General features: G+C 30.1%; 1 protein-coding gene across 1 annotated transcript in view; it reads right to left on the bottom strand.

Moving 5' to 3' along the window:
• LOC142317963 (uncharacterized) overlaps positions 1–17,100 on the bottom strand; it is a 212,881-nt gene that overhangs the window by 44,414 nt on the left and 151,367 nt on the right. The window contains exon 17 of the mRNA XM_075354495.1: positions 1,935–2,227. Within this exon, the coding sequence (XP_075210610.1) occupies positions 1,935–2,227 (293 nt within the window). The remainder of the gene's footprint in view (positions 1–1,934; positions 2,228–17,100) is intronic.

The raw sequence follows: 17,100 nt of genomic DNA, 5'->3' as shown, positions 1-17,100 counted from the left end.
TGAATACTGTGAATATACCTCACAACACCATGTGGGTTAAAGTCAGTATCAACAGTAATGGATATTTATATTCCAATTAAAGAAAATGTGGTCTCATCACTAAAACTGTTTTTATTAAACTGCATAAATTAATAAGTCATGAGTAAATAAATTATGATCTGTTCAAATATTATTCATCATAATTTTGCAAAACTTAAGTCTTTGATTGTAATCATCTTCATTAAGTTCTTGATCCAGAGGAATTTTTAAGAGTTTAAAATTTTCACTTTTTAATGTTAGAATCACTGAACTTTGGCTAATGTTATGATCTCGTACTGCTGCTTGAGTCAAAGATGAAGATTCTCAATAAATTCTTGCATAATCTCTAATGTTTTGTTATTATTTGTTACAGGTTTAGGCCTCTCTGGTTTTCTGCTATTATTAATGGTCTGTGTTTCTTCAAATCGTTTGATGGTTTTTGTTTTTGTTTCAAAATTACCTTTTGAAATAGGGTTGCAATTATTAAATGTTGCACTGAACAGTTTACAAACTTCATTATACAACTTACCTCTATTACCAAAGCCCCTCATTATTAAAAATGTGACTGTCTCCTGTTAATTAAGTAACATGTTGATTGCAATGTTAACAATTAGCACAGTAAAAATTAATTCAGTAAAAAACAGTTACAAAAAAGGTAAAAAAAATTTAAATAGCAAACCGATCACAATAAATTCTAATAAGAAACTACAGTGTAATAATGGAACACTCTAAATGGAGTATTACACAATGAAGTAAGTTTCATTTTTACAACAGTGGTAAGAGATAAGAGGTAAGAGGTAAGAGGTATCCAATGATCAGCTGATCAGCATGATTAGGTTACTATATTTTTATTTATTTACCTATTAAATTAAAAAAAAAAAAATAGAAAAGCTCTATTCCTTTGATTTTAACGGTGAAACCACCATCTTCTGGAGAAAGTCTGCGATACAGAGGATATCCATCATCTCCTATCTGAGTCTCCCTCAACAGTGGGTAGAGTATCTTTTAATACAGCAATCATCTTTTCTGCAAGGAGCATTAGGATTTAAAGCACTGAAGGGTCCATGAATCATAGTAGGCCTAACAATTTCGTTAGGAAGAGGATCTTGTGTAGAATCAGGTATTTCAGTGCTGATAATGTTATGAATAATGTTGGAAGATATGTTGTCTATCAATCGCAGAAGTAAATGAATGCGTGGAAGATCTTGTTTTTGTCAAACCACAAAATACATGTAAAAATGATCTTTACCAAAACGGCATCCTTTGATTAGTAGATCTAAAATTGTTTAACTTTGAGATGAAATATTCTGACAATGATTTCATGTCTATCATAATACTTTTACTTTGAAGACAAAACTTCAGATATTTTTTTCCACTTCTGATTACATGTAAATGTAATAAATAGATCAGAACTACAATAATGACGAATATATGTCATGGAATCCTGAGTCCACTCATGAATATTTCAAGGACTCCTGTAAACAATGTAGGCAATACGACAATTCGGCAAAGTTAATCAGAGTTAACATTCTCTATTTCTACACCATCTTTCAGATAAATATAATTTTCTACTCTCACCTGTTTTTGATTGTTTTGAATGAATTACAACCTTTCACTCTCTATTTTATCAGACATATAACTAAATATTGACTTAATTGACAACAAAAGTGTAGCATTAGATTATCTTCTGTCATCATAAGAGGTAAGCATAGTAAATTGCTGCAGAAATTGTTTTTGTTTTTCAAAGCTGTTTTGTTTTTAGGTTACGTTGAGGCAAATCAATAACATATCCATTCTTGCTGTGACAGAACATGAGAAAATACTGAAGAGCATCATACAGTTGTTGGATTTCACTGATCATTGAAGTTGATTAACATGACTCTGAATCACGAAGTATCATTTTTAAAACTGCTGACCGACAAATCACCAGGTACCTTATTAGCTGTTGGTGCATTGAATCTTCCTTTATGTGCAACAACTGGTTTTAGATCCGCATAAATTTTGAATTGAAACTCTTCACAGTTTGCAGGCACCTTATCGAGAGTATTTTTGAAGTTCTTCATATAACTATTCCCATCATGAAGGTTTATTTGTAATTGTTTCACTAAAGATGGTTTAACGTCGGGAATCCTAAAGCATCGTACATGTTCTTCCACCTCATCTTCATCAATAAAATAGGTTTGGAGAACTTCAGGATCTTTCCCAAGTGCTAATGAGATACTACTGATCAAGTGCTACACTTTTCACATGAAACCATCTTTTACAATAAATTTTTTAAACATGGTTTCACTGATGTATTTTAAAAATTAAAAATAATTAAAACTTTTATACTTTTTACCTTACCACAAAAAAAGATATATGTTCTCAAGATTTTTCGGTTTTTCAAACCCTCATCAGGAGATTAAAAATATTATAATAAATCAAAAATTAAAATGCATTACAATGATGACTATTTGAATGTCAACAGTATACTGAAGATAGTAGAATAAATTTCAGTGGAATAAGATAGAATTAAAAGAAACCATGTTATTAAATATGATATTTTAGTTGTTTATGATTACTATATCCTTACATTTGTATTTAGGACATATTTAAATAATTTATCTTCTTTAAAAAATTTTGTTTTTTAATTAAATTTTTATGGTTACTATATTTGTGAAATTTTCCTAAATTATGTGTATTAAAATAATTACAGAAAATATCTAAAATTTTTATAAAAGTATTTTGATTGCACTGTAAATTTTCCATGCACACAAAAGAACACATTAATAATATTAAAGTAACAAACCTGAAAATTTTAATTTTACTAAACATATTTCACATAATGGTCATACATACAATCAGCAATTGTATGTATGTGCTCAGGATGCTGAGCAATGATTAAACTATAAAAAGATTCCGGTGGCGTTCAAGAGTTAGAAGTTATACCTTTCAGGAGTCACAACATATACCAGGTGACTCATCTTTCCACTTGAGTGCATTGCAGTACTGGCAATTGTAGCTCATAGATTCAATGGTTATCATGTTACCAACTGTGTAATTTATATTAGGCTCGTAGTCCATTTCTGAGCGAGCTTTATTCTTCCATGGAAGAAAATGTTCTGATCAAACTCTAGGTGAGTTTTATTCATATTGAGTCTGATTTGCTCTGTAAACCTTGATATTTTTGCTGGTAAGTGGCTGCTGGTGCTCGGTGAACCTCGTGATGCATTTGTTGATATTTGGTTACAACAGTATCAGGATTGTTTTGGGTAAATTTCTTCAATGCATGTTTGAGCTACTTTCTTCTTATACTATCAATATATCTTGCACGATGTTTTATGGAGTCTTGGTCCATAAAACCAAATCTTGGTCCATAAAACCAAGTCTTGGTCACAGATGATATAGATGAATATTGACTTAGATGACTCAGTGGTAGGGATTCACATGCATGAAAATGACGATTAGTTAGATCATTAGAAAAGACGTCCTTCTCAGTGAGTAGATGTTATCAAAAGTAGTATAAAGTTTATTATTGCGTTAGACCTTGATTAAAAATGGAAATAATTCCACCGTCAATAGTTCACAAAATCCACCATAAGTCATCCAAATGTCAAAACATGTTAGCAAAGTACTCATCGGAGCTCGAATAATCGTTATCCTCATGATTTTTGGCCATAACACCTTCCATTTAGTAATATTCCTTCCATTTAGCCACAACATGTGATACAATCACTCCATGTACTTTGGTCGCCAACAGTTGAAAATAGTACTTGCACGTGAGATAAAAAAGAGATCGAAAAAGATATGCACCACCTCTCATAATGGGTACCATGATATGAGGTATTATTACTCCTATAACATTTAAATGTTGGACTGTCATTCTTCCTATTATTATTAAAAAGAAATAGACAAAAGTGAAAGCAAATAAGAATGAGGAAAATAAAGAGAGATAAGGCTAAACGAAAGATGTATAAGTAAGTAATGAGTAGGTATTGGCATGTTAGTACGTGTGTACAATGTACGTGGGTGTGTGAGCATGAGAATAGGCAGACTTATGAAGTTATGTAAAAAATATGGACTAAAGTACACATGTGTATATATATATATACTAATTTATATATATATATATATATACATATATAAATAATTAACTGTTAACGTCATTATATGTACATGCTAATGAATTATAAAATAGGACGATATAATATTGAAAAAGTCTAGGACTTTAATAGAACGATGTGCATTATACAGCTCCAGACTTAAGATTGAATAATTAATTATTATTAGTTATAATAAAGAAACAAAGGTTGCAGTTGCACTGCACTCTTTCACATGATGGCTTTTCCTGGAAACTAGGGATAGGCAACACATGTAACTTATGGAATGTAATAAAAAGGGAAATAAGGGAAAGAGAAATGGTGGAAGGAAAGGAAAAGTGGGAGGAAATGGGGAAAGGGACCATGATAAAAAATGAAAATGGAAAAGGGAAAGGTTCAATTTTGTTAAGTTCTGTAATGTTCATTTTGTTAATGTTTTATCAAACTTTCAATTGTGTCCATTTAATCTATATAAGAGTATATACTCAAATCTTGCAATAGCAAAGTATTGCCGGGTCTGCTAGTATATATATATATATATATATATATATATATGTGTGTGTGTGTGTGTGTGTATCCGAGAAAACATGGAAATATTAAATGTTTTAGTATATATAGTACTAAAATTAACACTCACTCTTAGCAAATTGATCGATAAACGTGCTATCTAATAGGAGGTACTTACTGAAGTGACAGAATAACACAATATTGAAAAATCAAGTGTAGTGAAGGTTGGGGATGGTCGGTTCGGCATTTGACATGAGTATGATCTAATATTATGTTTGAAAATTTCATTTTGGTTCGGGTGGCTATTCTATTTTCGAAGAAACTGTGGATAGCTGCATTATCTAAATCTGGTATACAGTTGAAAACAGGTTCTCACTCCCTATCTAGGCAGCTTACTGTTGTTCGCTTACCTAAATGTTAATCCTACGTGGCTCATAATCCCTTATCACGATGGATTGTAGATTTCACTTACCTAAGGAAATATCTAAAAATAATTTTTCTTTTTTGTAATTAATCAACTTCTATTTGAGAAATAAACATGAAATTAATTTATAGCATTTCTCTAAACTGCCAAATATCATAAAGTTGATTCAATAGCGGTAGCATAAAATGGCTAAACGGCTGTAAAAAATAATTATTTTTTACGTTATTATTAAATTATGTACATTTTCTACCGAGATCATAATTTTTATATTGAGTACATTTATCCTCCTTTCTTAATTTCCTTTAATTTTTTTATGTTTAATTTGCTTCTTATAAATTTGTTTACGAAGCTAAGAAGAGTTTTTTAGGTTTTTATCTGAAAAGTATTAAAAAGCCTAAATCCAGTAAATCTCGTTTAGTATATTTGGAAATGGGGAAAATTTGCAATCATTGTTTGAAAATTATTTTACCTTTCTTCACTTCTTTCAAGGATGAATTTCGAAAAAGTAAAAATTAGTTTTTAGATATTTACATGAAGATTAGACGCATTAAAAATCAAGTTTATATCTTTCATTTATTACCGAGAATTTAAAAAAATCCTTTTTTCCAATTTGTACTTTCATTGCAAGAAGAATATGTATATAAATTTCCGCCAATTTATCTTCAATAACTTTTGCTGGACGTTGATGTCAGTCAATCAGGACATTTTTATGTAGATACAGATTAAAGTAACTGCAATGATTAATTTGAATAGTTTTAAAATATATGTTTTTCTAGTATAAAGGTTTCGTTAAATAAATTTACGACAAACCCTTTCCCAGCAAATAGCTCTGAAGTACATTGAATGCAATTAGATCATAACTGAACAAAGTAATTTTTTATATTTTGTGTATACTTTAATATTATTAAAAAAATTAATATGGATTTTAAACATATTTATTTTTTATTTTATAATTTGCCGTATATACGTGATTTATGTAATGAATTTTTTGTACCGATAAGAATACGATTTATTAATTTTATTTTATTGTTGTTTAAGCTTGTTATTTATGAATACTTATTAATCGACCTAAAAAAATAAAGGTTAGACTGTATTATAAAATGAACTGTTCAAAGACAACTGTTATTAGATTTAAGGATGTTTTAAAATTATCATATACTTGTTAAACTAATTTAGTACTTCCTAATTTAATTATTTTTTTGACACGCCATTAGTAACAGTTTCTATGTCTCAGTATATTGAATTAATGAGTTCACTCGTTAATTTCCATTAATGATGATTTCTTATTTCTACAATGACATGTAACCCATTTTTAATTCGCTGTTGAATCTTCTCGTTAAAAAGTATATCATGTAAGTACTTTTTTCATCTAGTTAGTACAGTAATCTAATACGGGGATGAATTAAGCATGAATTAGAGGTTTGGCATGGTTGCCTTTTATTCCTGAAGGACACAGAAAAAGAATACAAAAATTACCTTCATTTCCACAAGTAGTAATTGCAAGGTTAACAGTTAATTTAGTAGGTAACTACTTGATCAGCTGCTTTAGGTACAATTGTCAGAGAGGATTAGTATGTTTTCGTCTATTATTTCATCCACTGAAAATAAACCAAGAAATCTATCCAAACAGTGCAGAAGGTTTTGGTGTCAGTTGTGTTAAACATAACGTGTGAAATTGTTTCATATCATAAAAAAATTGAAAATTAATAGTAAAGTAAAAAAAAAAAATCAACAAAAGATAATAATATTAATACAAAAAATGTTATTAACACTGAAACAAAAATATACAGTAATAAAATAATAAAAAAAGTTATTTATTTGTTTTTTGTGTAGTAGGACAGCTACATAACGCCTTTGTATACTACATGAAAAGATATACAATAATTATAAGTTAAGAATTTATATATAAATTAAAAATATATACAATTTGGAATACAATTTTTTATAATAATACATTTTCAGATTAACATTAATTACAATTCATAAAAATGAAAGTAATATTTGGTGTTTTACTTATGTTACACTATTTATTATTATTATATTAGTCTTTGCATATATAAAAAGTGCAGATAAACATGTACATAAATATACATGTACATGTACATGATAAACTCAGTATATAATAATTACATAGTTACTGATTCATAAAAATTAAAAAAATACATAATTCAGAATACAATTTTAAATAATACATTTAATAAAAATAATAAATTTAAAAACAATAAAATTAATAATTAGATAATTAGAGTTTTCATTAAAGTAATTATTGTGTGATTTTAATAATAATTTTATTTATATCTAAGCAGTAGTACGTCACATTTTCACTTTTACATCTCATCTCCTGCATCCAGTTACATTTGTGTTACAATTTAAATAGAATTGCTGGTAATTATAAAACACTATCAATATATAATACATATGCAGATAAAAATAATCACAAAAGAGATTTAAATCATTATCAAACAATGTTAACTGTTTTTAACTATTAATACAATTTTACAACTCATAAATGAAAACATACAAAATTAAGAACACAATATTAATACTAATACATTTTAAAAATAACAAAAATTTATAAATAACAATCTTAAAAATAACAATAATTTGAAAATCATAAAAATGAACATAACTACCAGGGTTATAATTACATACATTCTTTCACATATTTTTTAAGACATCATTCCATTTCTAACGAAATGTGTTCAATACTAAGCAAATATATTCATTTTCAAACAATATTAAATACTTTTATGTGATTAATGATCTTCAAGAGTTCAAGAGAAACCTTTCTCAAAAATTATATCTATCGCCTAGGTTTTCCTTTAGACCATCCTTTTTTACTTTCTAAAGACCTCAATGTCAAATTCCAAGGTATCTGAGGCCTCAGAGGTGGAATCTTCAGTTCCCCCGCCGGAAATCACAGAGGATCTCCTACTGCCGGCATCAGATGACATTAGTGGCGCGGTAAGAAGTACATCTGAATAGATATACTCACCGCTAGAACATGTGGTGAAGCTGAAGCCCTTATCCTCTCACTTAAAGGTCTCCATGATTTCAAAGCTCCATTGTTGTTTTCCCAAAACTTCCTTTTCCAAGATTTTAATTTCAGGTGTTGCCGGTCCCTGAGTTGGGATTTTTTCAATCTCTATTATATCTTCAGGTTTCTTCTGCATTCTTGTTTCAATATCCTTCACTTTTGAACTGGTGGAAGGTTCATTCTTCAGTGAAGACGTACTCTTTTATTTAGTCATGATTGCTTTCATTTTTAATGGCTTTAGGATGCTAACCCTATTTCCCCGATTTTTCATTTTTTTATCAATGATCCTTTCTACTAAGTTTGCTAAGGCTGGTGCAAGTTCTGATATCACATCTTTCGGTTGAAAGGAAGTTACAGGAGCAGGAGCAACCTGCACGTAAGATTTGACCTTTGACATTCTGCTGATCACGATCTTCCTTGCTTCAAAGTATCTGACCTTTTGAATGGTCTTCACTTCCTCTATCGCTACTTCTTCTTTAGATATTTAGGACAGTTTTGTGATCTTGCATTGTGATGGTCATTATAATTAACACAGATATCTGGGTCCCTGCATGGTTCATCCGGGTTCAACGGGTCATCACATGTGCATAATTGTTTTCTTGTGTATCTCACTGCGGTATGTTCGAATTTCTGTCGACTAAAACACCTCAATGGTGTTGGGATGAATGAACAAACATCTGGCCTATGAAATCCAGCCTTTATTTTTTCAGTACATTTCGGCTTATTAAACGTCAAGACATGCAACTCAGAGGATGCAACATCTCCATTTCATGTACTCACTGCCAGAACATGTGGCGTAGCTGAAGTCCTCGCCCTCTCTACAAAAGACCTCCTGATAATTTGGGGGCTCCATTTTTGTTTTTTCGGTTTTCTTTTTCTAAGATTTTCACCTCTACTTTGTCACTTTCCTGCAGAGGGATTTTGGTAATCTCAACTTTGAGTTCAAGCTTCTTCTCTTGTCTCCATTCACTTTCCTTTGCCTCGGAGCTGGTCAAAGGTTCATTTCTCAAAGGAGATGAACTCTTTTGCTTAACAGTTCATGTTTTCTTCTCTCGTTTTCAGTGGTGGCTCGTAGCTAAGATTAGTGGGGGTGTTGCTCAAGAAAATTTTTTTCTGGGCCTTTTCAAGGCTATGGTTAAAGTTTTCTGTAAAATAAAAGACCAAAAAAATGAACCAAATAGAATATCTGAAAGCAGGATATTAATCTAATTCTACTTATTATCACATTCAAGAATATGGTACTCGGTTTAATCAAATAGATAATAAAATGGCAATACATATATTATTTAGCTAGTAGATATTTAGTTAGATATTATATTTATTCAGATATTTAGTTAGATAATAACTTAATAAAATGTCCGCTTAAAAATACTATAATCCAATGGTGCTTAATTCAATTAATTTGGTGCTTAATTTAAATTTCTATATACACAGAAAGAAATACATAATTAGTATTTACTAATTACCTTCTCTTTCGCTCTTTCAGCATGTTTTGGACAGATTTAGCAATCAAAGATCCCTTGCTTTCCACCATCTTCTGATCACTACTGAGAAAACAAATCACTTTCATATTCTTTCCACCAACTAAACTAGAAAAGGGAATGAACAAGGAACGTTCCATACATATGCAGAGTAAAAAAAAAAACTACCTTCCACTAGCATGCGAGGGTCGACACTGCGAGAGTGCTCTCTCCCTCATAGCCTTGCATGCAGCTTCCTATGTGCGCATGCGCACAACAGCCAAACACCACACTGCTGAAACTAAAGCGCACAGTTCCATACAAAGATTTGACATAGATAAAGACATTAAGCTTAAAAATTATATATTATAAAAGTATAAAGAAAGAATTAAAGAAAAAAGGACTCATATTAAATGTTATTGATAATACCAAGTGGAAATAGGAATGATGCGGTTCTGCAGTACTTATTTGCGAGCCGCCACTGTTCATTTTAAGTTATCTTCTTTGGTTGGATGATTTCTAAGTTTGTTGTCGACGATACGTTCAACCATACTTGCTAATGCTGGTGCTAGTTCTGCAATCATATCCTTTGGATTGAAAGAAAATGCAGGAGATGACATAGCTTGTGCATATAACATTAAAATTGGCTATCTATTTTTAACAATTTTCTTTACAAGTAGCTCGCCTTTTCAATGGTTTTACTCTCTTGGAATGCTACCTCTTCTTTATACATTGGACAATTTCTAGATATCGCTGAATGATTCCCCTGACAAGTGATGCAGACAGGTGGATCCCTGTATGGTTCATTCATCAGGATGGATCGATTCACCAAAAACACAGTTTCCTAGTGCAACGTGTTGCTTTGTGTCATACTGCTAACAAGTTTATACAATTCTCAATGATATTATAATCTGAAATTTCATTAAACACTATCTGAATTCACTCACTATTAAGAAAGTAAGTTTTATACCTTGCAATTCCGTCTTACGCTGTGCACTTTTAAGTTCAAATTGAAGCAACTAAAATCTCACTCTTTGTTTTATATTGTTAAAGAACTTTCGAAATCTTCTCTACTACAGAAATCCTCTAGAATGTTCTACAGACCTTTCAAAAATTCCAGGTCGAACTAGAAGTTCCAGTTAAAAAATAATCTGTAATGCTTTAACTTTTTTAATATTTTAATGTTCTCATCCCTCACCTTTCTGCAGCGGTTATGGTAGGGATAATTGTTTATGGTAGGGGTCTAACACCCACAGTAGTTTTGCTCAGTTACTAAGTAATAATCATCCCAAGTTTGGTTGAAATTGGTCCTGTGGTTTAGATGTGGAGCATACATACATACATAACCCAAGCACTTAACCATCTACATAATACAATGATTCTTATTTATATTGAGATTTTTGGTTACACAGTTGGAATAAAAGACAATGTTTTTATTAATATAACAATTTTCTAAAAAAATTTAAGACATAACAATATCATAAATATAACTCCTCCTTGTAATTGGCTCATCCCACAAGAGACAATAAGCCTGGCTTAGTCCCAAATGAAACATAGTGAAATGTAACAGGATAATTTACGCCTGTAATAAAAGTGTAATACATTACCAGCTGGAACTGAAAGAACAGTTTGTAAATCAAAGAGACTTCAAAAATTTCTCTCTTCTTAGAAATTTCTGATTGTTGCTCTTTTTCTCCATTGTTTATTGTTTCATTAGATAATGCTTGTCATAAATTTTCTGTATGACAGTTTTTTCTCCATCTAAACTATTTTAAATGATTCACAGAATGTGCATTGGACTTTCTTTTCTCTATAATAAGACCTGTGTTATTATCACATTGAATTTTATTAGTTATTCAATATTGTTGCAGCATTCAGGCTATCAGCAATGAACTCCCTTTCATTATAATCTGAGAAACTAAGCTCTAAGTTAGTGTGAATCAATCCGTGGAAAAGATTCAATGTATCTTCTGATATTACTTTTAATATTAGATTGTAAAGTGATGCTTAATATATTTACTTTTGAAATTACACTCTACAGAACCATTTTTTTATTTCAGGAATGAGTTCCTAGGTAATATTATTAACTAGTTGCCAAAATTAAGAATAGCTATGAATATTCTTTTTACATACATGAATATTTTCCCCATAAATTTAAAATAAATGAATTATTATTAAATTGTTAACTATTATTTATTTTGTACTGATATTTGGGTTGTTGGATCACTAAATTTTCTTATAATAAAATCCCTCTGTCGATTTATATCTCCTACACACCAAAGATGCATTTAAAATTAATTTTTTTGTTGTTGTATTTCTTGGGTGATTACATACGGATTAATTTGAATGATCATTTCCATTCAATTTTAGATTGAGATGCAAAATTTTTAGACAAATAATTACTATCTAACCAATTGCATTTATTACGTTACAGGTCACAACTGCCCCTTATAACATTTTTAGGATTATTATCAAATATTCATTTGAGTTTCCCCACAACTCTTGAAGAACAATTCATAAAAATTTCACAGACAAGACATAAGAGGCAACTTACTTATCCTTATGGAAGTGCTATTGGAGTAAGTATATAATTAGGTAAAGAGGAAGAAGAAAGAACATAATAAAGCAGTACATAAAAAATAAACAGAGGAAGAAGCTGTATCTTGGTATACCGCCAATAAAAGCTTATAAAATGAGGAAATGTTCATTTGTTTGGGCTATAAAACACTTTCTTTATTGATTCAGTAAACTGTTGAATCTCTGAAAAGTTCATTGTTGCATGTGTAGTAATTTGAAGACTGGTTTTTTGTGTTTGTAAACAAAAAATTCTAAATAAAATTCAGAACTAAAAAAAAAATAATTTGATTGATATGTATGGTGAGATTTTTTTCAGCTTTACAAAATAAAATTTATAAAACGTGATTTGCTTACTAAATCTATGGAATTGTAAATTATTTTATTTATAGTTCTGTACTTAAATAAATTTAAGTATTAAATTTATGCAAAGTTTTAAAACTTGTACGATAATGCTTTCAATATCTACTATCATCATTTTCACTGACTGTTGTCGCTGATCTCGTATTGATAGCATATTTTTACTGGCAGTTGTTTTTTTAGTTAGGTTAGTATAGTGAAGAATATTATCAAAAAATGCGTTATATTTGAATTGTGTCTTCATTGTGATTGTTATTGTCTATTTGTATATTTAATACTGTTAATTGTAAAAATTTTTCATCATTATGGTACAGCAAGATAGAAAGTGATTGGAAGATGTAAGGGTGTGATTTAAAACTTTCTCCTCCAGTTCATTAAAGTTACAAGGTTATAAGGTACCATGTACACACATACATACATACAAATCTTGATAATCAAAGTACAAAAATTATACTTTTTTAAAAGCACAAATATTATTTTAGGTTAAAAGATATATTTTATTCCCAAGAATATGTTTGAACATTATATAACATCTTTTGAAGAAACATAAGTAGGCACAAATAATACATAAATGAGAAAAGTATGACTAGATACAGTCTCTTCCTCTATAATTTTTATTATAACATTAAGCTATAAACTTATAAGTTTTAATATTAATAATGTCTGTAGTTTTTATTGGTATATAGGCTTGTTATACCATATTATATTGTTATATTTACCTAACTAGTTCCAGAGAGATGAGTAATATTTTTTTATGATTGTACTGTTGGAGGTCCAGAATGGCTGCACTAATTTCATAAATTAGGCATCAAATGATACTCATTTCCACTATGTGACTTAGAATGGGTAATCAAAGCAAAGTTTTCAAAGCAATGGTTTAAAACCCACCAGGTTGGTCTAGTGATGAACTCATCATTGCAAATCAGCTGATTTTAAAATCTACAGTTTTAAGATTCAAGTCCTAGTAAAGGCAGTTACTTTTATATGAATTTGAATACTAAATTGTGGATACTGGCGTTCTTTGGTGGTTGGTTTCAATTAACCACACATCTCAGGAATAGTCGACCTGATATTGTACAAGACTACACTTCATTTATATTCATATACATATCATCCTCATTCATCCTCTGAAGTAATACCTTACAGTGGTTCTGGAGGGTAAACAGAAAAAGAAAAATTGGTTAATACCATAATAATTCAAATTCATAAAGTGGGGTTATAAAATATATATTTATGAGAATCAAACACACTATATATATATATATAGAGAGAGAGAGAGAGAGAGAGAGAGAGAGAGAGAACTATAGGGAACCGAATTCTCAGCGGCATCAATGAAAGCCAGAGAAAATCTTTCTGGCAGGTCTTTCAATTGAATATTATCTAGATCTAGACTCTGGTCCAAGACAGGAAGTCTAGCAGAGAGATTGCTTTTATTTGGGATTTCCTAGTAGCCGTCCGAGTTGGAACGATGGTATTCGAGAATTTTACATAGAAAACAAAATAACATAGAGAATTATCCTAATGTTACCTTGTTTGTCATAGCCATAAATACTATAACAAACTGCATGCAAAAACCCGTTAAGTATTCGTGATTTATATATGATTATTCCTCAATTTACGTTGCATTTAGAACAGCTATTTGCGAGAGGCTGCTCCAAAACACAATAATCTGTTTAGAATCCTGGTGTTAAACAACTAGATTCAAGTTTTTCCGGAGAAAACAAAAAGCATTTGCTTTACCCGCTCTAGAAAACATGTTGAGGCTCAACTCTTTTTCCATGTTTTTAATGCTGTAAAGCACTAAAAGAATAAAAATTATATATTTTCAATTCTAAATGAAGAAACAATTTCAAAAATTCTCAGTTTAAAGAATTAAAAATGTATTTACTGAAAAGTTAATTTTGTGAAAATTTTAAACTGTTCTTCTAACAAACACATCTCCAGTCATCCAATTTAAAATGTACGTTCTACAGGACGGATTGGGCTGATTTTCTTTTTATTTCGCTCAGAATGACCAACAGATATGTCATCAAGTGTCAATTAAGCAATTGAGGAACATTCCATGGTGTTTAAAGCACAGTAAAAACACTTTGAAGGTCTGTCGGTGCTTGATTATATTGTAGGGCCAATCCGACCTGAATAAAAAATATCAGTCTGATCCGTCCAGTAAAACGTCTGGACGCACTGGAAAAAGGTTTTGAGCATGCATTTTGCCTGTGGTATCAAAGAGAGAGAAAAAGAAGGGGTGATGGTGAGACGTGTATGGAATGGCATTTATTTAGCAGATTTTTTAAAAATATATTACATTACGTTGCAATAGTAACGCTGAGGAGAAGCAAGGGTCCACAAGGATTTTAGGCTATTTTTAAAAAAAATGTGTAACATTGTATTGTAATAATAGCTGTCGGGCAGCAAGGGAACACTAGTTAACTTTTATTTATTGAATAATATTAATGAGACTTATCTTAATTATATTTATCAAAATTTTCATGCTACTTTAGGTAATTTTAATATGATAATACACTATTTTGCAACAAAATTTCAGTCATATTACTATTGTTAAGGAAGTTTAAAAAATCATATTTTTGAAATGTGTTTTTATTTGATAACGGTACCTTGATGAGTTCAAAAAATTTTGGTTGTCTTGATAAAGGAAATGGTATTTGTTATTTATTTATTGTTTCAAATCAGTCTATACCTAAATCAGTCTAATCTGTTTGAGATCTGTTAAATCTAAACTGTATGTATTTGAGACAAACCATCTGATACTTATTTCATGAAAATCAGAACATTCATTCGGTATTGCACGTTAAAATCTCTATTTCCCATAGGCAGGGTTGTAATGCAAGTTTAAACGTATATAAATATATATTTAAAGTTCTGTATTGTAAACATAATTATTTTAAAAAAGTTTATTTTATTTTTAGATGTATCTTGCATTTGCAGTTCCATTAGATCTTCCAGAACAGGATGTGCTATTTTCATATAACTTTGAAGCAAATTATAATTTGCCAAATAATTTAGAGCAATATGCACTGAATTCTATTACCCCAAGCAGAACTTTAAGGAGCATCAACAGAGCAAGTGTTTTTCAGTATATAGAAAACTTCTTAAACAGGTAATAAATCTAAAATATGTAAACATTTATTTAATTATAACAAATGGTACATGTTTTTTGTTGTACAAATACTATCAAAAGCTGAATCCCTCCATATTTTACAATAGTGAGCACTGACAGTTTAAATAAATCTCAAAGTTTAAATGAAAATAGAACATACTAAAACACAAGTAAAAATTTATAAAACAGTAGTGCATACAATAGAGTATTAAGTCAAAGATGACGCCTATATCTCAACAATGAAAAATAAACTGGAAAACAAGATTCTGGAATAAATTTAAAAAACAAAAAAATTCTCAAAATCTGTTTCCTAAAAATGTTATCTACAAGTAAAGTAGGTCTTTTCCATCGCTGAACATCTCATCAATAGATATTGAGGAACTAGTATAAGTAAAAAAAAAAAAATGTTTAACCATAGATCATTTTAAAAGATTGTAATATAAATTAAATGAAATGACAGTGAAGAAGCAATAATAAATACAAGGGACACCTTGCTGTTCCATATTGTCATTACAAACTAATGTTATATATTTAAAAAATCAACTAAAAACTTATTCTATTCACATGTCTCACCTCCAACCTCCTTGTTTTATTCTTACCTTTCCTACCACAGGTAAAATGTGTGCGTGCTCAAAACCTATTTCCAATCCGTCCAGACATTCTACTGAACAGATTGGGCTAATTTATTTTATTCTGCTTGAAATGGTCTGCCGATACATCATCAACCGTTAACAGATCTTCAGAGTAATTTTTCTTTGAGTAATAATCTTGGAAAATTCCTCAATTAAGAAATAAATGAGGATTTTTTGAGGGATTCTCAGAGGAGACACAAATTTGGGATCTGATGCTTGATGGCATATTTGATATTCTGAGCTGAATAAAAAAAGAGCTCTCGAAATAAAATCACGACCGCACTTTGCAGGATTATGACATAGAATATAAGTAACACTAATTGTCCATTCGGATGAAATGAATAATGCGACCGCACTGGACGGGATTCTAACGCAGAATGGTCATATTAAATTAACTCGCCGGCCAGCGCTAGTAGCTGCTAGATTGCAGCACCATCCGGCTCAACATCGAACGGAAGAGTATATTTTATTTTATATTGTATGTACGGAAGTTCTTCTATACTACTTCCAGACTAATACAAAAAAATAAATAAATAACAGAGTTGATCAGAAAAATATAAAGATATGTTAAGTTACATTGTAACAAAATGGTGATAAAAGTTTGGAAAAATGTATTGTTAAAATTGATTCTAATCTACCTGAACAGCATTTTTTTGTGGAAAATAATGTAGATCATGTATGAAAATGTTATTATTTCTGTATATTTTTTAATGACATGGTGGTGGTGATAGTCATCAGTTCTTTCAATTTCATCATCTTCTAGGTTTAAATCTCTAATGTAATCAAATTTTAGTAGCTTCTCTAGATAAAGTATCAAAAAATCTTTATTATTTATTCAAAATGTGTTGGAATTGAATTCCGGTCTGGCTTGAGAGTTTTAATTATTAAGGA

Source organism: Lycorma delicatula, chromosome 1 (genome assembly GCF_047948215.1).
Source record: "Lycorma delicatula isolate Av1 chromosome 1, ASM4794821v1, whole genome shotgun sequence".
Lineage (NCBI taxonomy): Eukaryota > Metazoa > Arthropoda > Insecta > Hemiptera > Fulgoridae > Lycorma > Lycorma delicatula.
This window is presented reverse-complemented; position numbering and strand designations above follow the sequence as displayed.